General features: G+C 40.0%; 2 protein-coding genes across 7 annotated transcripts in view; one reads left to right on the forward strand and one right to left on the reverse strand.

Annotated features, from left to right (window-relative positions):
• The window catches only part of sptan1 (spectrin alpha, non-erythrocytic 1), a 104,888-nt gene extending 86,112 nt beyond the window's left edge, over nt 1–18,776 (forward strand). For 5 of the 6 annotated variants that reach the window (XM_060841591.1, XM_060841589.1, XM_060841592.1 and 2 more), the window contains 11 exons: nt 1,444–1,520; nt 6,025–6,234; nt 6,755–7,051; nt 9,000–9,112; nt 10,365–10,382; nt 16,097–16,151; nt 16,691–16,887; nt 17,280–17,333; nt 17,410–17,556; nt 18,104–18,251; nt 18,476–18,776. In XM_060841591.1, coding sequence (XP_060697574.1) covers nt 1,444–1,520; nt 6,025–6,234; nt 6,755–7,051; nt 9,000–9,112; nt 10,365–10,382; nt 16,097–16,151; nt 16,691–16,887; nt 17,280–17,333; nt 17,410–17,556; nt 18,104–18,251; nt 18,476–18,601 — 1,442 coding nt within the window. In that variant the 3' untranslated portion in view covers nt 18,602–18,776. The remainder of the gene's footprint in view (nt 1–1,443; nt 1,521–6,024; nt 6,235–6,754; nt 7,052–8,999; nt 9,113–10,364; nt 10,383–16,096; nt 16,152–16,690; nt 16,888–17,279; nt 17,334–17,409; nt 17,557–18,103; nt 18,252–18,475) is intronic. The other variant, XM_060841590.1, reaches the window with a different exon arrangement.
• A 357-nt stretch (nt 18,777–19,133) lies between these two features.
• Nucleotides 19,134–23,959, reverse strand: part of dync2i2 (dynein 2 intermediate chain 2) — a 56,746-nt gene continuing 51,920 nt past the window's right edge. Inside the window, exons 6-8 of the mRNA XM_060841149.1 lie at nt 21,901–22,127; nt 20,237–20,394; nt 19,134–19,557 (exon numbers count right to left, since the gene is read on the reverse strand). Of these exons, the coding sequence (XP_060697132.1) occupies nt 19,319–19,557; nt 20,237–20,394; nt 21,901–22,127 (624 nt within the window). The 3' untranslated portion in view covers nt 19,134–19,318. The remainder of the gene's footprint in view (nt 19,558–20,236; nt 20,395–21,900; nt 22,128–23,959) is intronic.

Here is a 23,959-nt window from a genome sequence, read left to right on the forward strand (position 1 = left end):
TGTGATGGTCAATTTTATATGAAACAAGGGACAAGTGATCATCTAATTTTTTTTTATCCATCTCCTTACCATTTTTCAACATTATGAGAACAATTTTTTTATATTAACTTAAAATGGTTGTAATTTGTGGTTCGCCAAGATGTCAAGAATTATAGAACAAAGCCATGAGCTTATTGAAAGGTGGGAGAAGCCAAGGGCCTGATGTGGGTCTTCGACCCATAATTTTGACTCTGAAGTGATTGTTCCACTAACTGGACCGCACCAACATGAAGAGGTATACCTGTAATCCTTGTCCTTTGCTCTTCTGAGAAAGCATCTAACCTGTGGATAGACTTTGCACCCAACTGCTGACGTCAGAAACATGCGTGTGGTGAATTAGATATGCACGCTCGCTCTTTGCCCAGCAATTAAAATAAACCCTTAGTCTTTGACATTTGTGATGCTGATCTTTTTATTTGCAAGAGTTGATAAAATAACAATTGGCATTTAGTGACTAATTGAATGGTATTTACTCAGACAATCCAAGGATACTGTTGCACTTTTGTTCTGCCTCAATAAGCTCATTTTCCCATTGCAACCTGAAGTCACTGATCAAACGTCTATTACCACCACTAATTTGCACACAATCTGAAGTTTTAATTTAATATCGGGGTCCAGAACACATTTAAAATCAGGATAAAGTTATCCAGTATGAACTTGAACGTATAAATATAATTGCATGTACCATTTATTAAAAGGTAGTTTTAGTTTACTTGTAGTAGAATGCCTACCGGGCAGTAAGAGGCCATTTTCAGCCCATTAAATCTGCACCAACCCCCCAAACAGCAACCCACCCAGACACATTCCCCATAGCTTCACATTTACTATGACTAATTCACCTGGCCTGCATGTCCTGGCAATTTAACATCGCCAATCCACCTAATTGCACATCTTTGCACTGTGGGTGGAAATCAAAACACCCAGAGGAAATCCATACAGACATCTATTCCTCTTGTTTTCTTTTGCTGGAGCCTGGCCCTTTTTTCTCGAAATAACTTCCTTCAGAATCCTATCCTAAGATACCCAAGTCATCATTTCTCATATTGAAGTCTGGAAAGATGAAAGCTACAGGAGCATTTTGCTCACTCCTATATTTGTGCTACATTTAGAATTCCAACATTGTGATGGTGATCAAGGAGTGGACCCTTTGATATTCTCTGTTCCCTAGGCTGACCTGTAGTCCTTCTTCATACTCTAACAAATGACCAGTGTGGTTCACTGGGCAGGTCAATTTTTTTAAGGATTTCTTAAAGGTTAGAAATCTTGAGGAGAGAACTTTTGAGTTTAGAACCAAGTCAGCCAACGGTATGACCACCAATGTTGAGGTGACAAAAACTTGGAATACTGAGTGCTTGATGATTGGAAATGGATTACACGTCTTCAAACGTTTCTCTGTCCTTTCAGGTGAGAAAGAGAACAGTCTGAAGACAGATGATTATGGACGTGATCTCTCCTCAGTACAAACGTTGCTCACAAAGCAGGTAACTGCTTTCTTATGCTGAAGTTATTTCCATGAAGATGGAACAGACAACTTGATAAAACAAAAATTCTCCTTATGTCTGTCTTAAAATGGACACCTCAGACCTTTAAAACACTCTGTCCCGTGGCACTAGCATTTCCTACAAGAGGGGACATCCTTTCAGTGTCCCTTCAGGATCTTCTATGTTTCAACAAGATCACCTGAACCACATGCAAATTGGCATAGGGTGCATTAATTTAGGGAGATAACAACTATATGCCCTGAAGGCGAGTATGGTAGAAGTGGGTTCCAGTTTGTAGATCTCTGGCAGCATCACTAGGGAAAATGGGATCCGTACCATTGGGACGGTCTCCAGTTAAACTACGCTGGTTTTCTTGGTAACTGAATTAGACAGGGTTTGAATGAAATAGTGGGGACAAGGGATCATATTTGGGAAGATGTGATAAAACAAAGAGTAGAGATAAAGCAAAAGAGATGGGTGAACTGAGAAACTGACTATGACAGGAATGGATGAATTCAAGGGTAAAGTAACACATTAGGCTGGAAGTGGATCTTGTCAGAAAAACACATCAGTAATCATGGGAGATTTTAATCTACATAGTAACTGTGGAAATCAGTTTGATAAACATAGCTTAGAAAGGATTTCATCAAATAGTTTCTTCAGAATAGCCTGTCTGGAGTCAACCAGAGAACAGGCTACACTAGATCTGGTATTGCACAGTGTGATCGCATTAATTTATTTCCTCATGATGAAGGCTTCTTTAGATAGCAGCCAAAATAATATGATTGAATTTTACACTCCATTTGAGAGAGCGTGGAGTGGGTCCGAGACTTTAAATAAGGGCAATTAAAAGGGCATGAAAGCAGAGTTTACCTAGTGTGTATTGGAAATTAGGTTAAATAAGAGGTCAGTAAGATGTACTGGCAGACATTCCAGGATTTATTTCAGAATGCACAGATGCAATCCAAAGAATAAGAAATCACCAAACAATTCTGGTCTCCTTCCTATCGGAAAGATGTTGTGAAATTTGAAAGGGTTCAGAAAAGATTTACAAGGATGTTGTCAGGTTGGAGGATCTGAGCTACAGGGAGAGGCTGAACAGGCTGGGGCTGTTTTACCTGGAACGTCGGAGGTGGAGGGGTGACCTGATAGAGGTGTACAAAATTATGAGGGGCATAGAAAGGATAAATAGACAAAGTCTTTTCCCTGGGGTCGGGGAGTCCAGAACTAGAGGACATAAGTATAGGGTGAGAGGGGAAAGATATAAAAGAGACCTAAGGGGCAACTTTTTCACGCAGAGGGTGGTAAGTGTAAGGAATGAGCTGCCAAAAAATGTGGTGGAGGCTGGTACAATTGCAACATTTAAGAGGCATTTGGATAGATATATGAATGGGAAGGGTTTGGAGGGATATGGGCAGGTGCTGTAAGGTGGGACTAGATTGGGTTGGGATGGTTGGGTTGGACCGAAGGGTCTGTTTCCATGCTGTACATCACTGAGTCTGTGACTCTATAATTAAAAGAAGTAAAAATTGCAGTATCTGAGAAGATACTCATAAAAGCACATAATATAAATTTCTGTAAATATTTTTAAAAACAAACAGTTAGCAAAGTGAGGGTTATTCCTATAGAAAGTAAGTCTAGAGAATTAATAATGGAAAATAGAGGTGGCAGATCATTTTGAACAGGTATTTTGCATCCGTTTTCATTGCAGAGGATACAAGAAGAATTTCCGAAGCAGTGATTAGATCAGGAAATGGAAGGATGTGAAAAGCTGGGAAAATCATGATCATTAGTGCAATAGTACTGAGTAGATTGTTAGAGCTGTAAACCGCCAAGTGCTTGGGTCTTGATGGATTTTATCCTAGGCTGTTAAAAGAAGTGAGAAGTAGTACAGAGGAACCTTGATTTTCCGAAGGACACTGGAGGGGGGTATCTCATTCGGGTTGGCATGGACAAGTTGGACCAAAGGGTTTGTTTCTGTGCTGTACATCTGTATGACTGTAATTGAATGCTACATAATCGATGCTGGATAACATTGTTAGTCTTGCATTGAGACTTTATGATCTTGTTCGGGTAATCCTAAATTCGGTTAATCGAATGCTGGATAATTGAGGTTCCTCTGTACACCTGTTCGTAGTTTGTATAAGTGACTTTGACTTGGATGAAGGGAAGGAAAGTATGATTGCCAAATTTGTCAGTGACACAAAGATGAATAGGTGTTAAGCTCTGAAGAGGACATGAAACTACGAAAGATGTGGATAGATTAAATAAGTGGGCAAAGATCTGGGTGGAGGAATATCATGGGGCAAGAAATATGAAATTGTCTGTTTTGGTAAGAAGATTAAAAGTAAAGCTTATTATCCAAATGGTGAGAAATTGTGCAATTGAGATGGAGAGGAATCTGGGTGTCTTAGTGCATTAGACAGTGCTTCGTTGAGGAATCATAGAATCCCCAATGGATGCAAATATTATGCGACATATAGAAGAAAATATAGGCAAGTAGCTGTCTATTATGTATGAGTTTGCTCTTTAAAAATACTAGCATTCAAAGCCTCTGATCTTTGAGGTGTTTCACAACCAGTGCAGCACCAGTGAAATGTATTACAGTTGTAACTGAGGAAGCATTGCACTTTTAGCACCCACATTTTACACAATAAGGCATACAGCATAAAATAAACAACCAAAGCATCATCTTGGTGATGTTACTTGGAAAGAATTTGAGAGGGAGTGTCTCTGTTCTTCTCCCAGTAGAGACAGGGGATCCATTTCTACACCTGACTGGGCACAAGTTGACTATGGTTTAATTTCTCTGAAAGATGGCGACCCCAACAGTACAGTTATCCCTCACCCCTGGACTGTAATGTTAGCCTGGATTTTGTTAAACATGAATTCACAACCTCTGATTCAGAAGAGTATGCTTCCTAATGAGCCATGGCTGACATCATTGTTCTATTTAAAGTTCTCTTTCTTGTGTTTTGTTTTCAAACTTTCCAAGCATTCTCTAACAAGAGTACTTTAGAATCTTTAAAGTACTGGTTACATCAAGGGGAAGCCATTCCACTTGCCAGCTCAATGCTAGCTCTGAAGGAGCAATTCATTCCCACCACCTCCCCATATTCTTGTGTAATCTTCCTTTTCAGGTAATAGTCCAACTTCCTCTTGACTGCCTCCAGTGAAATGTGCATCTACAAAACTGCGACAATATGAATTTCAGATTCTAATCACTCGCTGTGTGAAAATGTTTTCCTTCATATTGACATCGCTCTTTTTGTCAGTTACCTTTACATCTGTGCCTCCAGGTATTCTTTTCTGTCACCAATGGGAATAATTTCTCTACTTAATCTGTCACATGTAACAAACTTGCTACCAGTCTGATTGGCCATGAGCGAGAGAGAGAGCAGCTTAGGAAAAGCCTCATTTTAAATTAGTTCCATTTATCTTTAACCCTGTCCCCGCTGCCTCCAGGTCATTAGTACCACTCAGCAGCATTTTTCAGTTTAATTATTTCCCATACTCTATTATGATATTTCTGCTTTTGGGGTGGTCCCTTTAAGAACTAGGTTTCTCTGAAAGAAGGTTTATGGTAGAGCAAGGGTTTACTCGATCATTTAACCAAGTCTGCTAGATTAGGTAAAAGAACAGTAAGTTAATTTTGGCTGATTAAATTGTGGATGGAGTTAATATTCAAGCAAGATTTTAATTTTTGACTTTATAGTTTTGGAACAAGCTGACTACAGAAAAATATCTCTTAAGTAAAATTCAGTTAAAATTTAGTGTTGACTTTAAAAAGGTTAAAATTCTAGAACAGTGAATTGGACTTTAATAGCCAAATTGAGGAAAGAGTGAGAGCACAAGTCTTAGATGGAAGATTCCAGAGTCAAGGAATATTAGAACCAAGAAATTTCTTATTCAAGGTGGCTGCAGTGAAGACCTCCGATGTCTGTATTGAGTGGGAATCCTGTAACTGCTGGACAATTGGAGAGAACTTGAAGAGACAACTTCCGAAAGTAAATAGAATGTCCCAGAAATCTGAGCCTGGAAACAAATTTTTTTCAAATGAAACAGTACTCTGAACAGTGATTAATCTTCCACTTTTTGTTAAGCATCTGACTTGAGTTTATTGAGGGTACAAGCCTAATTGGTATAGAAAGAAATGTCATACAAGGAGTTCAGTTTAAATTTGAAATGACCAATTTCAGTGTACTTTCAATATCTCTAACATAACTGATTATTTAAGATTGTGTTCATTAGTATTTATGTTCTTTTGATCTTTGCATAGTAAAGATCTTTGTTGTAGCCTCACTTGTTTAGCAAATACAAGGGCTTTTGGTTGTTAAAAAAACTAAATGCAAAACTTTATCGGTTCCTACTGAGATGACGACAAGACTCCGAATGCATGGGTTGACATGCTTCTCCCATAGATTTTGGCAACACTGTATCCACAGGTCCTGCCTTAAACTAATTCACATGGTAGAAAGCAAACCTTTTTGTTTTGTCTTAACAGGAAACATTTGATGCCGGACTGCAGGCTTTCCAACAGGAGGGGATCACTAATATTACAGCATTAAAAGATCAGCTACTGGCAGCAAAACACATTCAGTCAAAAGCTATTGAAGCTCGTCATGCTTCGTTGATGAAAAGGTGGAATCAGCTTTTGACGAATTCTGGTGAAAGGAAGAAGAAATTGCTTGAAGCGCAGGAGCATTTCAGAAAAGTAAGCCAATCTAAAATTAAATTATTGCTTATTAAGCAGCTGATCTCTTTTTCTGTAGTTTATTCTATTTTGCAATAAAAGCAGATTGTAGGTGTTTGTTTGTATGTATATATACTATGGAAGAAACCTCAAACATTTACTCCGTCCTCCGCTATAGTGCGTCTGTACAATGGACCATTTATTCACAGGTCAGTGGAGCAACAGGCCAAACTTCGTTTGGTAGCTCCTCCCAAATCCATGAGTAGTAGGCAAGTAGGAACTCAGCCACTTGCAAGTTCCCCTCCAAGCTACAGTTATCCTGACTTGGAGATGTTTTACCATTCCTTTATTGCCACTGGGTTAAAATTCTGGCATCTCTTATCTAACAGGGTTATGTGCTTTCACATACATACTGCAGCAATTCACAGAGGTGGCTCATCATCACCTCTTCATAAGCAATAAATGTTTTCCTTGCCTGTGTGCCCATGTCCCATGATTTATTTACTGCAATTATTGAACTCTGGTTCATTCTTTCCCACAGCTTGAAGATCTCTTCTTGACCTTTGCAAAGAAAGCCTCAGCATTTAACAGTTGGTTTGAGAATGCAGAGGAAGACCTGACAGATCCTGTGCGTTGCAACTCTCTGGAGGAGATCAGGGCTCTGCGCGAGGCTCACGAGGCTTTCCGCTCATCCTTGAGCTCGGCTCAGACTGACTTTAATCAGCTGGCTGAGCTTGATCACCAGATCAAGAGCTATCGGATGATCTCTAACCCCTACACCTGGTTTACTATGGAAGCTCTGGAGGAGACTTGGAGGAACTTACAGAAAATCATCAAGGTGAGACTTGTTCTTTTAGCATATAAACAAGTGAGTGGATTATACAAAAACTCACAAATTTCCCCTCACTTGCTCCCTACCATGAAACTCTCCACTTTTCCCAGCTAAGGTGACTTCCTTTTATCTTTCTGCTTATAACGTTCTGTGGCAATCGACTGCTATAAAGCCTGCAGCTGAAGCTTGGGAGTTTGCTGACTTGACACATACCTCCCTGTGGGATAGTTTCAAGACTGAGTTTCACTCCCTCAAACTGATGGCATGATGGGAGTTGAAAAGTGTGGCACTGGCAAAGCATAGCAGGTCAAGCAGCATCCGAGGAGCAGGAGAGTTGATGTTTAGGGCAAGAGCCCTTAGTCAGGAATATGGGGTGGGGAAGGGGGCTGACAGATAAATAGGAAGGGCGGATGCAGCTGGTGGAAGGTAGCTAGTAAGGTGAGAGGTAGATGCAGGTGGAGGGTGGTGATGATAGTGTGGAGCGGATATGTGGGAAGGAGGGTGGACAGGTGGGCCATTTCAAGAGGGCGGTGCTGATTTTGGAGGGTTGGATCTGGAATGAGAGGGGAGGAGGACTGGAACCTGGTGAAGTCAACACTGATGCTGTGTGCTTGCAGGGTCCCAAGGTGGAAGATGGGGCATTCTTCCTCTTTGGTAGACACGTGCTTGTATAGGAGATGGTAGGCACAAATGTGGAACTGTACATCACTATCGTTCCACAGATTAGCACACATTGGGCTATCTATTCAAAAGTGGGCTTCCAGCCATTAAAATTTCCATTATTTTTTCAGAAAGTCAAAGAATTCTACAGTAAAATTTGCCATAGTAAATCCATTCAAACATCCATATACATTCAGGATGTCAATAATGCAATACAGGGTCAACTGTTCTGATGGTTGAATTGAAGTTACTGTGCAGAACCTTTGTTTGAAATGTTTTTCAAACAGTCGGTTCAGGTTCACAGCTCCTTGAAAATGAAGTTGCAGGTAGACAGTAGTGAATAAGGCATTGGTATACTTGCCTTTGTTGGTCAGTGCATTGAGTTAGGATGTCATGTTGTGTCTGTCCAGGACATTGGTTAGACTACAGTGTGTTCAGTTCTGGTCTCTCTGCTATAGAAAAGGTGTTGAGAAACTTGAAAGAGTTCAGAAAAGATTTCCAAAAATGTGCTGGGGCTGGATGATTTGTGTTTTAGCGAGAGGCTGAATAGGCTGGGGCTATTTTCCCCAAATTTCGGAGGCTGAGGGGGTGACCTTTTACAGAGGTTTATAGAATCATGAGTGAAATGGATAGGGTGAATAGACAAGGTCTTTGTCCCAGGGAAGGGAAGTCCAAAACCAGGGGCAAAGGTTTAAGGTGAGAGGGTAAAGATTTAAATGGGACCTAAGGGGCAACTTTTTCATGCAGAGGGTGGTCTGTGTATGGAATGAGCTGCCAGAGGAAGTGGTGGAGACTGGTACAATTATAACGTCTATAAGGCCTCTGGATGGATATGAATAGGAAAGGTTTAGAGGGATCTGGGCCAAATGCTGGCAAATAGGATGAAATTAATTTAGGATATCTGGTCATCATTGAGTTGGACTGAAGGGTCTGTTTCCGTGCTGTACAACTCTGATTCTGTCCAGCATCTGTAACTTTCAGTAATTCAGATGCAATGTCAACAATCTCTTCTGAACCTTTTTTTCTCACTTCAATCAACCTGCTCCTTCTCATTTTGCAATGCTGATTGGATTCACCAGTCTGCACCACGGCAGTTTACTCAATGCCCTTTTTGTTTGTGCAGTATGGTGTGTGAACTATCTTAAAATTGATCTGTCATTTGAGATGGGTGATGTTGTAGAATGGTCTTTTCTCAGCTTTGTTTTAGTTAGGAGTTTGACAAATGGTAAATTCTTGCGTTATGTTTAGTTGCTCTCTGATGTAGCACTAAAGTGCTTAATCCTTTACTTGACAGGAACGAGAACTGGAATTGCAGAAGGAACAGAGACGCCAAGAAGAGAATGATAAATTACGTCAGGAATTTGCACAACATGCAAATGCTTTTCATCAGTGGCTACAAGAAACCAGGTGAAATGTCCCTAAAGCATTGTGCACAAAATTCTGAGTGGTGATTAAATTTTGAGCATATATTATGTTCAGGACATCAAGCTAGGCTACTGGGGTTAAAAGGACTAAACTTTGTGGATAGATTGCAAAGATTAGGCTTGTATTATCTCTCATATCAGAAACTATTCCTGTGCTGAGAGCAAGGGGCCATCAGAACATTACAATAAGAGTTTAGCTATTCAGGAACAATATCAAGAAATACTTCAGAAAGGTGATGGAAATCTGAAATTCCCTCTTTCCCCAAAATACTGCTGAGGCTGGATATCAATTACAAATTTCAAAACTGGCCAATAGATTCTTCTTGGTAACCATTGTACAGGTTGTAAAAACCAAGATGGACAGATGAAATTATGATACAGAACAGCCATTAATTAATTGAATGACGGGGACAGATTATTTGGTTGAATGGCCACCTTCTGTTCCTATGTATGGAATCACCAGTCATTCTGTTAAGTTCACAAACTAAGACAGGCCAGTGACTGCTGATAAGCATCTTGACAACTTGGCGCAAGGATGGAGTACGATCCAGACCCTGACTGCTAGCAGCACTGATGCACTTTTAAACAACGAGGTACTGGCTGGAACTCCCTCTTGGCTTTGTCAAGTTTTAAAAAAAAGCCAATTGTAGGAACTCATCGTTGCCTTGGGTGAGTCTTTTTGGCTCTTGGGGATGAAACAGCAATTTATTTTTATCCTGGCACTTTTTAAAGTTTTTGTTCTTAAATATTCATGTTTTAAAAATAATGATGGGATTTATTTTGGTCATGGTGAACTAAAAAAAAAACGTTCATTTGGAATGAGATGCTGTGGTGCTTTGTCCCTGTGAAGTACCAGCCTCTGTGCTAGCTCCACATGGAACGGTGTACTCTTATCTCCCTGCTCTTACCCTGAGCCTTCTTGTCATTTCTTTCATTCCTGCTTAAATGTTGTGGTTGACTCTGCTTCACTTGTGGTAATAATGTATTCTGATTTCATACAGTCTTTTTGCATGGAAAAAAAGTCTTTCTAGCTTCTAAAGTGCTAGTAACTTTTTTTATTAAATGTCTTTGCTCAGTAATGTAACTGACATGTCTTTGAAGTGATGGTTACTGATGTATGTTGCATTTTGATGGACTTTAGTTTGATGCTGATTAACGAATTTTGTTGTTCTCTCCTCTCTTTGCGCCATTTGGAATTTCTTCTCTCCTGCCTGATGCTTGGATGCTCCCAACAGGACATACCTACTGGATGGGTTAATATTGCCTTTTGTTTTGTACTTTGCTGTGATCTCATCTGCCTCTATCTTGCTGCAGTCTTTTATTTGTTCACTCTCTCTTCAATTATGGTTTGCTGGGTGGCGGGTGTTATGACTGGCAGGCGTGTACTGAAAATCAAGCTTCACTACTCCACAAGTCGTACACAAGTATAAATGTCAATTTCAACCAGTAAAAATAATCCATTCCTCTTGACTGTTCTTCCAAACAAGAGAGACTTTAGCAGTCTTTTTAATAAACTCCTCAAATGGTTATTACAAATAAATTTATTTTAAGTGACATTGGAAGATGAAAATACTAATTTCCTCTTGAGAATCATGAATTAAATTCTGTAATTGTTAATCAATATGAATATTGATTTTTAAAAAGCTGCATACTGTGTACACTGGAATAAAAGTTTTAGTGCTGGAATCACTAGCAGACAGCACCTGTGGAGAAAAAAACTGTTAGTATTTCTGGTTGATGGCCTTTCATCAGGATTGATTATCACTCTGAAATGTTAATTTTGTTCCTTTCTCTATGATTGCTCTTTGTTATTTTCAGCATTTCCTTTGGGGAGAATGAACTTGGGAACTCGGGGCTAAAAGTTGCAAGATGTTAGTCATGTCCTGTTTTTCAATGTGCTGGGTAAATGATGGATTGTAGAAATTTTTGATAGTGCTGAAAGGAATAGTTGAGTCTATAAGTTGCCATATATTGCCTGAATATTTCCACAATCTTGGCATCCCTTTGAAACTTGACACCTACTGCTTATCCCTGAAAAGTCCCATTCCTGATTTGTAAATTTATGTTCTGTGTGCAAATTTTAACCAAGAGTTTGAGAATCGGGGGTTGGAAGTCTGGTCCAAATAATATAAGGTGGTGAGTGAATGGGACTTAGACTGGGACAGAATGAAGATGAACATTAAAGTATTATGATTGTGTGCAGACTCTGCAGACTGTATGATATTACTGGATTTTTTGAGTCAATGCCTCATGATTTTACAGCATGAGCAAGCAAAAGTTTTATATTTTAGCATTCTTTGGTTCAGAGCTTGTTTTTATATTCTTTACTTTTCAACCACCTCTTCTTTTTCCTGTTAGTATAGCGTATCGACGCGTCATTCATGTGTATCAGTATGAAGTTGGGGATGATCTGGCTGGAAGGTTCTTCTTTCTTTCCTCCTGGTTTTTCTGTTATTTGTTATTTGCACTTTAAATCTTTATTTGCACTTTGTGTTATTTGCACTTTAAATCTGAATGAGCTTGACTACACTACTAACACCACTGCCGTTGACTCACAGTTTTCATAGTGAATTATTTAAAGGGCAAACTTTTATATGAAAGACAGTGTGCTTTGGTAGGTGTAAGTGCATGTAGTAACAATGGGTTCTAGTTGCTGTCTTGCTGAAATGAGGGATGATTGAACTTGAGTTGTGTCTCATGGAGGCTTGGTGTGGGTGTACAAGTTTTTTTTTCTTGCTTTTCTTCTGAGGGTATTTACTGCTTCTGGAGACCCCTAAACCTTGCAACTGATCAATATGATTATCCCCATGTCAGTACGTTCCCTAGCCACTATACGCATTGTATTTCAAGAACTAATTTGTGCTTGCCAAGAACGCATAAACAATACAATCAGCAGTAGCTCCCTAAGAATCCAGATTTAAATCAATGCTGAGGCGAGTTTGGAAAGCATCTAATACCACTTGGCTGAGGCTGGGTGAATTCACCAGAGAGCAGGGATTGAACCTGTTACCTTGCTCATGCAGTTCACTGTGCCCAAATCAAGGGAAAAATAATAGTTTCTTGTTAATGGCTTATAGCTTCCAGAGCCCATGTGGCATTTGAACAGACATCTCACCTGAAATGTGCCCCATGAGACTTAATTTGTTTCAAGGTTTGTTCATCCCAGATTGTTTTTGCACTGCTAGAGACTGAGGGCAGATTCTTAAGTCCCACCTGAGATTCAAAACTGATTCAGCACTCTGCAGTTTCATTCTGTGCCTTTTTGATGCAAAGGTTAATTTGTATCATTGCTCGAAACCTGGGATGATGCAGTTTGAGCTTCAAGATGTTTAGAGTTGAAAATGTGTTGCTGGAAAAGCGCAACAGGTCAGGCAGCATCCAAAGAACAGGAGAATCGACGTTTTGGGCATGAGGAAGAAACATCGATTAACCGACTGACTCCCACAGCTACCTGGACTACACCTCCTCTCACCCTGCCCCCTGTAAAAACGCCATCCCATTTTCCCAATTTGTCTCCGCCACATCTGCTCCCAGGAGGACCAGTTCTAATACAGTACAGCCCAGATGGCCTCCTTCTTCAAGGACCGCAGATTCCCTCCGGACGTGATCGACGATGCCCTCCATCGCATCTCCTCCACTTCCCGCTCCTCCGCCCTTGAGCCCCGCCCCTCCAACCGCCACCAAGACAGAACCCCACTGGTTCTCACCAACCTCCATATACAGCGTATCATCCGCTGTCATTTCCGCCACCTCCAAAAGGACCCCACCACCAGGGATATATTTCCCTCCCCTCCCCTATCAGCGTTCCGCAAAGACCACTCCCTTCGTGACTCCCTCGTCAGGTCCACACCCCCCACCAACCCAACCTCCACTCCTGGCACCTTCCCCTGCAACCGCAGGAAATGCAAAACTTGTGCCCACACCACCTCCCTTACCTCTCTCCAAGGCCCCAAGGGATCCTTCCATATCCGCCACAAATTCACCTGCACCTCCACACACACCATCTATTGCATCCGCTGCACCCGATGTGGCCTCCTCTATATTGGGGAGACGGGCCACCTACTTAAGGAACGCTTCGGGGAACACCTCTGGGACGCCCGGACCAACCAACCCAACCACCCCGTGGCTCAACACTTTAACTCTCCCTCCCACTCCACCGAAGACATGCAGGTCCTTGGACTCCTCCATCGCCAGAACATAACAACACGACGGTTGGAGGAAGAGCGCCTCATCTTCCGCCTGGGAACCCTCCAACCACAAGGGATGAACTCAGATTTCTCCAGTTTCCTCATTTCCCCTTCCCCCCACCTTGTCTCAGTCGATTCCCTCGAACTCAGCACCGCCCTCCTAACCTGCAATTTTCTTCCTGACCTCTCCGCCCCCACCCCACTCCGGCTTATCACCCTCACCTTGACCTCCTTCCACCTATCACATCTCCATCGCCCCTCCCCCAAGTCCCTCCTCCCTACCTTTTATCTTAGCCTGCTGGACACACTTTCCTCATTCCTGATGAAGGGCTTTTGCCTGAAACGTCGAATTTCCTGTTCCTTGGATGCTGCCTGACCTGCTGCGCTTTTACCAGCAACATATTTTCAGCTCTAAAGTTTTTTATATATATATATATACACACACACACACACACACACACACACACACACACACACACACCCCCTTCAAAGGGAGTATTCATATTCTACCTTTTGTTAACATACTAATATATTTTTATTGAACTGTTAAAACCCCCTTTTTAAAGGCAATAACATTTGAAAAAGCAGTTAACAGCTGACGATGATCAAACAAGACATCATATGATGACATTTACCTTAAATATTGAAAGCACTGCTGACTAAATCCTATCTTTGTAGGCAACATCTACTTTAAATCATAGAAGCAAACGTCATCTTTATTTTTAACATTTAAACAATAGTTCACTATGTACATATTGCAGTCAGAGTCACAGAGATCTACAGCACAGAATCAGACCCTTCGATCCAACTCGTCTATGCCGACCAGGTATCTCAACCTACTCTAGTCCCACTTTCCAACACCTGGCCCATATCCCTCCAAACCCTTCCTGTTCATGTACCCATCCAGATGTCTTTTAAATGTTGCAATTGTACCAGCCTCCACCACTTTCTTTGGCAGCTCATTCCATACACGTACCACCCCCTGTGTGAAGAAGTTTGCCCCTTAGGTCTCTTTCATATCTTTCGCTTCTCACCCTATACCTATGCCCTCTAGTTCTGGACTCCCCCACAGCAGGGAAAAGACTTTGTCTCCTTATCCTATCCATGTCCCTCATGATTTTATAAACCGCAATAAGGTCACTCCCTCAACCTTAGACGCTGTAGAGAAAACAGCCCCAGCCTCTTCAACCTCCCCCAATCTCAAATCTTCCAACTCTGACAACATCCTTATAAATCTTTTCTGAACCCTTTCAAGTTTCAAAACACACTTCCACTAGGAAGGAGACCCAGAATTGTGTGCAGTATTCCAAAAATGGCCTAACCAATGTCCTAAAACATGAACCTCAATTATAAATGAGCTTGAAAAGTAGTCCCCCAACAAGTGGATTCTCTTGTTAAAATAACACCGCATAAATTCAGTAAAGTCAGATATACACCATAGAAACATTTTAAATCAATTTCTCAATGTTCTGTTAATTTTGTTGAAGACTGCGTTACAACTTAAAAACAATATTTATTTTTACAGAATTGTTGATTCTGATTAGGCTTGTATGGGGCTTGTTGCCAGAATGTAATATTTTATTTAGCTTATATTTTAATTTAATGAAGAAGTAACTTTTGAATCTGGTTGAGTTGTAGCCTGGTAAAGCAAATTTGTAGACTTGAGATCAACTCCAGATTTCACAAATACTGACAATAACTAAGTGTTTGTGTACGTTTTTTTAAGAAAAAGATGTTCAGCTTATTTTCTCTCCCATATGATTTTTTTTATCTTCTATGATTCAGAGGCTAAGTAATTTGCAGTTGGTCAAAACAATATTCTAGTAATCAACTGCCATTCGCTCACTTTAGATGAATTTAGGAACTGGATAAAATGGAGGAATTTTGTTTCTTAAGTATTCTAAATGAAAGAATATATTGAATCCTATGTAACATATCTTTAAGCAGAAGACCATTCATCCTAAATTGGTAGCATTATTTCTATCTGTAATCATTTGAATGAGTATGAGATTAACTCTTAGAACATCATCCTCCTTGTACTTGCCTATAGCCAGTCTCCTATATATACTAATAATCTAACAACCCTTCGAATATGTTTACAGTTGTTGATTCCTGAGTTGTTCTGTTAAGCTTTTGGCTATTGCTGAAAATCTTTGGTATGCCCAGAAACATTAAGATAAGACATTCATAACTGAGGAACAAGAAAGGAGAGTTTGAAAGCAGAATCAAAGTGTTACTTCAGTCCATATACAACCTACACTGCATTAAGATGTGACATGGGGCACATGATATTTTGAAGCTCTTTTGTGTTATTAGAGAAGATATTCTTTTCTGCCATAGATTGTGGGGAAAGGAACAGTTTTATTCAGGGTCCAAATTGATTTAATAATCTCAACTGCAGTAACTGAGTCCTGAATGCTGAATTTAGGATTATGTCATTGAGATGATTGGTCACTGTCATTTTAGATAATCTGCATTTAACTGTAAAACAATGTACAGGTTGCAAACCTATTAAATATTCATTTCATCAGGGTGGAAGGGACCCATACCTATTGCCCTAGTTTGTTTAATTCTCTTAATAATCTGGCATGTCTGATTAGTTTGGTTACCTAGTTTTTAAAAAAAAATCTGCCTTGGTTTCTGATTGTAGTTCACACTTTTGGTTGAGCATGAAATCTTCACCTGGAATTTTTCTTTTTAAAACAAACTCTGCCCAAAAAATCTAGCAACTGCAAATTCTTCCATTTGATTATGGTTTAATTGTATTCAATCTGATTCAGGTCTTGCATGGTGGAGGAGTCGGGAACACTTGAATCACAGCTTGAGGCAACAAAGGTAATTCGTCATTCTTCAGTTTTTGAGAGGACAAATACTGAAAGCTTAGTTGGTGAATTATTAACATAAGGACAAAAATTGCAGAGCATCACTAGAGGAAAGACAGAAAAAGCACAGGGCGGTTTAAAATATTTAAATTAGTTAAGTATTTTATGAGGATTATAAGGAATCGGGATAGGGAAAAGGAAATGGGATTAAATAGATAATTCCATTTGCAGGAAATATGCTCCTACTATATTGCAGTTTAATCACCAATTTATCTTTGAAAACTGTTTACATGGTCACTGATGACTCAAAATTTGGGTTGAATGTAATTTAAACCATATTCAGTTAAAATCAAAATCCAACAAGGTGAAACCTGATAATGCATTCCCTTCGATGTCAAGCAGCTGAAACATATGTTTTAGGAAAACTGAACATGCCAGTTTGATTCTTGTCCGAATCATTGATTCAGGAATGAAAATGGAGAAAATGTTGATATGGAAATTATCTTTGCTAACTTTTTTAAAAAATTGACTGCATCATCCGTTCAACCACAGAGAAAGCATCAGGAGATTCGGGCAATGAGAAGTCAGCTGAAAAAGATTGAAGACCTTGGAGCAGCTATGGAAGAAGCCTTGATCTTAGACAACAAATACACAGAGCACAGCACTGTAGGACTGGCACAGCAATGGGACCAACTGGATCAACTTGGAATGAGAATGCAGCATAACTTGGAGCAACAGATACAGGCCAGGTATCACCAGTAGCTGGACCTGTGCACAATTGGAACATACATCATTCGTGCTCGAGTGATTTAAGTCAAAATATCTTGCACCTTAGCCCATTAGGTTCTGTTCCCTCTCGTCTCTATTTTTTTTTGTTTTGTTTGCAATTTCTATAGGTTGGAATCATAGAATGGCTTCCTTCTGTGCTATGACCAGAACGAAATACTGTGGTTTTTATTAGGCTTTCTCAATGTGCCTTTTAACCTTCAATGACTTATGTACATATACCCTTGTTCTCCTATTCCTGCAATCCCTGTAGAATTTTATCATTTTGGTAGAGGTTCTGTGAAGTATATCAGCTATAAATTTGGAAAATTACTTATTTGTGAAATAATTTGATGCATTTCTGTTTATTTTATAGGAACACAACAGGCGTAACCGAGGAAGCCCTTAAAGAATTCAGTATGATGTTCAAGTAAGTGAGTTTATATTTGATGAAGGATTTTGTGTACTAGATTGCCATTGTACAATAACTTGTTTTATTCCCCAAGGCACTTTGATAAAGACAAGTCTGGACGTCTGAACCATCAGGAATTCAAATCATGTTTGCGCTCCTTGGGTTATGACTTGCCGATGGTAGAAGAAGGAGAACCAGACCCTGAATTTGAAGCTATTCTGGATGCCGTTGATCCCAACAGGTGAGACCAATATGTTATAAAACAGATCTTGTATAAAGAGAGGCTGAGTTTGGCTAGTTTGTCTAGGACAGTATGCATGGTTAATATTTAAAGGATAGATTCAAGCTGAGAATGTGAAGTTTTTTGGTTCAGGTCACTGGAATAGTAAGAACATTGATGCCCCAGTTTGAAAGGAGTATTGGCTAGGATTGTCTCTGCTGCTGATAGATACCTTGCAGATGAACAAATTTGATGATACATCCCACTGTAGAATAGCTGGTCAACACACTGCCTTGGCTCCTGTAAATAATGGGTCTGGGAAAGAAGTTTCTTTTTGAAGCTTGTGTACAAGCAGCACATCCTGCCGTGTGTATAGGGATGACTATATGAAGCATTTAATTATTCATCTTTGAATTATTTTATCTTGCTAACTAAAACTGGTGATTGTCCCTCTTCAATTTGACTCATTGAAAATATAATAGCTATAAAAATGCATGGGTTTCTATTTTAGAAAAATGTAGGGAAACATTTGTTTCTTGTATTAATGTTTGCTTCACTTGGATTGCAGAGATGGATATGTGTCACTACAGGAATACATGGCCTTCATGATCAGCAGAGAAACTGAAAACGTCAAGTCTAGTGAGGAGATTGAGAGTGCTTTCCGTGCTCTCAGCTCCGAAGGAAAACCATTTGTCACACGTGAAGAACTCTATCAGGTAATGCAGTAACTGTTGAAAGGTTATATGATGGACTTTTCCTTACTACAACAAATGAATGGAGACTTATTGAGGAGTAAAATGCTGCATCTTGCATTCACATGTTATTGATGACTTTGATGTCCATAGTTGTTGGACTACTGTTTTCGGAGCTGGTTGCTTAAGATTAGATCTGTACATTAAATGGTATTACTAATAATGTATTCCATTTGTTTTGTTTCTAGAACCTGTCAAGGGAGCAGGCTGATTACTGCCTCTCTCACATGAAGCCATACACAGATGGCAAAGGCAGAGAGATTCCTTCAGCCTTCGACTATGTGGAATTCACACGATCGCTATTTGTGAACTAGATGCTACCAAAATCAATGTGTTATCTGCTAATGTTAGCTCTGCATGTCTATGTCTAATCTTTGTGCAACTATAAATTGTCTGACTTCAGTAAAATGGCTTGCTTGTGTGGTTTGCTTGGAATTTTTTATTACTATAATTGCAGTGTGCTCAATAAACACTACTAATTCAAACTGGCCTATGATTTATAGTTGCTGATTGCCATACTGATATTCTACATTCATCTATCCCCTAGCTATTTCACCAGATTAACAAATTATGGTGCTACCGTGCAAACACTTGAATGCTGTTAAAGAAAGAAATAAATCCTGGTCCATGCAGTTCCTCCCTGAAAGTACACAATATTTCTTCACTGGTTAGCTGTACCACAGATGCAGTTGTTTGTGGTTAATCTCACTGTTAATGACATTCCTTAGTAGCAACTATTGTGGAGCCACTTGTTTCATCTACAATTGGCTTAAGTAGCTTGATCAATTACTTTTACTGCAACTGAGAGTTCATGCTGCTAGATATTTCCCCATCCAAAAGAAAAGCTTTGTGTACTAAGTACTTTTTTTATTTCTCAATTTACAATTCATGGAATAAACATTCCTCTAGTGTTAAACTTGAAAAAGTAGTGAAATAGTAAAGCATTATATAAATATGGGTTATTTAAAAAAACTAAACAGAGTGGAAAGTTCCTCCAACGATACTTCAGAAATTCACTAGCCAACCACTGGTCACTCTGCTGCTTCAGTGGCAAGCTGTTCAAGTAGAGAAATTTCCCTTGGTCCTTCCTTCGTCAGTTCAGCACTCAGCTGCCAGATTTTCACACTTCCTTCTGCATTACCAGCTGCAAGCAGCTCAGGTTGCTTGGGGTTAAATGCCAAACAGTAAACTGGTTTCCTTTCTGTAGTCTGCTCAATAGAGACTGCAGGGCAGAGAGAGCTGTGCCCAAGGTCAAAGATCAACACTGTTCCTGTAGGGGAATAAAAGTTTTATTGTCAGTCTTTTTTTAAAAAAATCCTCCATCCAATAACATTTTTCCATCAACCATTTCAGATAAGAATAAACTGGAAAGAATAAATCAGTGTAATTCTACTCCAGTTTGAAATATTGATTTCAACAAGGACTAATGTAAATTTCCATTGACAATGGCCCAGTTTTATGGCAATTGTTTCATGAATGCTTGTAAGGTTGTGTATTTTATGCAATGGCTTGAATTATATGAACATCCCACCAGTGACTCAAAGCTGATTAGTTATCCTGGAAGCTGCATATCTAGTAAAATGTTGAATGACCACTCCTCATTGGAGACAGAATTCCAGAATTTACCATTGAGGCAGCTGAAGACACATTTAAGAATGATGGAGTGGTGAATGTCACAATGCAGAAATGAGAGTGCAGTAATCTCAGAGGCCAAAAGGAACAAGGCTGAGAATTTAAAATGAAAGCATTGTCCGATCAAGTAACCTAACATAGCTACCACAGCAACTAATGGGTAAACAGACCCTGGTGTAAAAAAAAGACATGCACATATTGTGTGACAGTAGTATTAATCAAGAGATTACTAAACTGCAAATTCTTAAACTGGAGGTCAACTCCTTAAATTATCCAATAAATCCAAATCCAGGACTTCAATGCTGCTTCCAGCTTACCCTCTCCAGTGGCTGCAGCAAAGACTAGAGGTCGAACAAAGGACCAGCTCACGCTGAAGAGGTAACTCTGACATAACTGAAGAGATAGAATTGGTTCAGCCTGCAACATGGAATAAAGGTGTACATGCCCATCAGTGCCAGCAGTGAGGAACAGGTTCCTGTGAAAACATACATTACATTGACCAGTTATGTAGCAGATAATAAAACTTAATAGCATTGTCCAATTTTGTTGAGAAAACTGGCATTACTATCATGTCTTTCACAATCTCAAGTGGCCCACAGTGCTTTACAGCTAATTAAGTATCTTTGAAGTATAATCACAATGCCAGTGTACTTACATAAACACTCTTTCATATCAATTAAGAGGAAAGCAATGGTCTCATGGCATTGTTATTAGACTATTAATTCAGAGACCCAATTAAGGTTCTGAATAGTAAGGTTTAAACTCCATCATGATAGATAGTCGCATTGGAATTCAATAAAATCTGGAATTAATAGGCTAAGGATGCATGTGGTTCACAAATGTCCTTTAGGGCTGTCATTACCCAGTCTGGCCTGTATGTAACTCCAGACGACTAATGTGGTTGACTCTTAACCGCCCAATTCGGAATAGGCAATAAATGTTAGTGACACCCACATTCCCTGACTGGATGAAAAACAAATCATGGGAAGATTGGTATCACAGTAATGTCATTCGTAAGCCAGAGGCCCAGGCTAATGTCCTGGAGATGTGGTTACAAATCCCATCATGTTAGCTCAGGGATTTAACATGCAATTAATTAAAACATGGGTTTGAAATCTGGTCTTTGTAATAGCAATCATGAAACCATCATTAATTGCCGTTAAGACGCACCCAATTCACTAACGTCCTTTAGAGAAGAAATCTGCTATCTGGCCTATGCAGCTCCAGACCTACAACAATATAGTTTACCCTCAATTGCCCTGAGCTGAGCAAACTACTTAGGTGAAGGGTAATTCAGCATGGCAACAAACATTTGCCTTGCTGGCTACACCCATATCCTTTTAATGAACAAAAAAAAAACCAAAAATATCTTGTATGCAGCAAGGTTCTATAACTGCAATTATGTAATTCAGTTTGTAGTGTAGGTTGAAGAATAAATATAGACACAGGATGCTAAGAAATCCCCACCTCTTCAAAATAATGCCATTAAATCTTTTACATCCACTCAAAAGAGCAACAGTTTAATCCAAAGATCAGCACATAAAACAGCACTTGGTCAGCACTGCAATGGAGTTCTCCCACCCCGACAAAAAGGGCTGCAGAAGTTCTACAAAAATCCTCTGGAAAGTGAATTCAAAGAGTGAAAGTACACTACCACTTTAATAGGAAGGAGCAGAATCACAATTTTGTGTCATATAAAATTAGAAGATAGATGTAACGAGGTGGTTTCATTGTTTTGTCATCCCAACAGTGAACTTCTAGAACAGGTTGTCAGTTTATACACTGGATGCCATTTTACTGAATTGCTTCAAGGCAGAGCTGAATCCAATTCTAAATAAGGCAAAGACCTCCTTGTACAAAAATTGGGTACTGCAAAGATTCAGCATTAATTACATTTGATCATGTAAGAGCCACCTCAAATGATTTTCCCATTCCCTCTACCCTAGTTCTTTAGCTGTCTTATCGTTGTTCATCTACTGACCTGTGGAATGGTGAGCAATCAACAGCATGGACTGGACCATAGTGTGGAGAAAAGGTGAACTGAGCTGGGGCCTTCAATGGAACGGTGCCAGAGCTCAATGCTGCACGAGTCAGAACTTCTGTTGAACACTTCAACACATAACCACCTTCTACACCAGCAATGAATACGGTCTTATCCAGGTGAGAAAAGGAGAGAGAGGTCACACCAAACAAACTGTCTTCACGAGCCTGTGGATGATTTAACATAAATAGTGACAAAGAAAGTGTGAAACAAAAGTATACATTGTGCATCTGACAAGTTCCATGCGTACAATACATAGTAGGAACACAGAAGGAATCTATTCAAGTACTTTGAATCTGCTAGTCCACTGTTCAATGAGCTCACATCTAATTCACAATCTAATCGCAAGGTTTGTGAAGGTTTGTACACACCAACCACCATCAATCACATTACCAACGAAAACATCATGAAGCTAGTGGACCTGTGCCTCACCACCCCCCACTTCACTTTCAACAACATAATCTACAAACAAACCAACGGCACATCCATGGAATCTCCGCTATCAAGATTCGTAGCAGAAGCGGTAATGCAAAGGCTAGAACAAACAGCCCTACCAATCATCAAACCAAAAATCTGGGTTCGCTATGTAGATGACACTTTTGTCATCACAAAACGAAACAAGATAGAAGAGACACTTAACATCATCAACACCACCCTCACAGGCATAAAGTTCACCAAGGAGGAAGAAACTGACAACAAACTCGCATTTCTGGACGTCATAGTAGAAAGAAAGGACAAGGGAGAATTACAAACCTCCGTGTACAGAAAACCGACAAACACTGACCAAATACTCAACTACACCTGCAACCATCCCAACACACACAAACGAAGCTGTATCAGAACACTATTCCAACGAGCCACCACACATTGCAGCACAGACGAACTTCGAAAAACAGAGAAGAACCACCTATACGACGTATTCAAGAAGAACGGATACTCAAACAACACAGTGCGCAGATTACTCAAGAACAAACCACGACAAGCAGACCAAACACAGCCAGAAACCTTAACCACCTTACCATATATCAAAGAAGTTTCAGAAATGACAGCCAGACTACCGAGACCCCTCGGAATCCTAGTAGCACATAATCCCACCAACACTCTCACACAAAAACTAACAAACTTAAAAGACCCAGTACAACCCATGGACAAAACCAATGTCATCTATAAAATACCATGCAAGGACTGCCACAAACACTACGCAGGACAGGAAGAAAGTTAGCCACCAGGATACATGAACACCAGCTAGCCACAAAAAGACACGACCCCCTCTTCCTCATAGTCCTACACACGGATGAAAAAAACCACCATTTCGACTGGGACAACGCATCTATCCTGGGACAGGCTAAGCAAAGACATGCCAGAGAATTCCTAGAGGCCTGGCACTCCAACCACAATGCCATAAACACACACACAGATCTAGATACTATCTATCAACCCCTCAGAACAAACAGGAAATGACATCACCACAAACCCCAGGAACTCCATCCAGGAGAAAGATATAAATAGAAAGCAGGAGACAACAGCTTCACTTCACTTGGAGGTCCCCACTGATGATGTTACCTAGCCAGGTAATGAAACGTCTGGATATCAAACCTACAGCTCAGCGAGCAAACGTACACCCTAAATCACAATTTAATTCTATATGCCGGTTTCTCCTGCTTTATCTTAATAGCACTGGCTAACAAAAAAAGTCAATCTCACCTGCATGCTCACTCCTCATAGGCCACTGCTCATTGGGAGACCAAAACAAAACTGTGGAAGGTGGGATTAGATTGGGTTGGGATATCTGGACGGCATGGACAAGTTGGACCGAGGGGTATGTTTCCGTGCTGTACATCTCTGACACTATGACACTAATATAGCATCTAATACTCTCTGGTGGTAACCAATCAGATAGATTTACAACCTTTTTGGTCACACCATTTTTCTTCAACTCAGTCATAAATCCCTTAACATTTAGACTCATTGACAGCTGGAAACAATCCTTAAGGGCTGA

The sequence above is a fragment of the Hemiscyllium ocellatum genome, chromosome 21 (genome assembly GCF_020745735.1).
Source record: "Hemiscyllium ocellatum isolate sHemOce1 chromosome 21, sHemOce1.pat.X.cur, whole genome shotgun sequence".
In the NCBI taxonomy this organism is placed as follows: Eukaryota; Metazoa; Chordata; class Chondrichthyes; order Orectolobiformes; family Hemiscylliidae; genus Hemiscyllium; species Hemiscyllium ocellatum.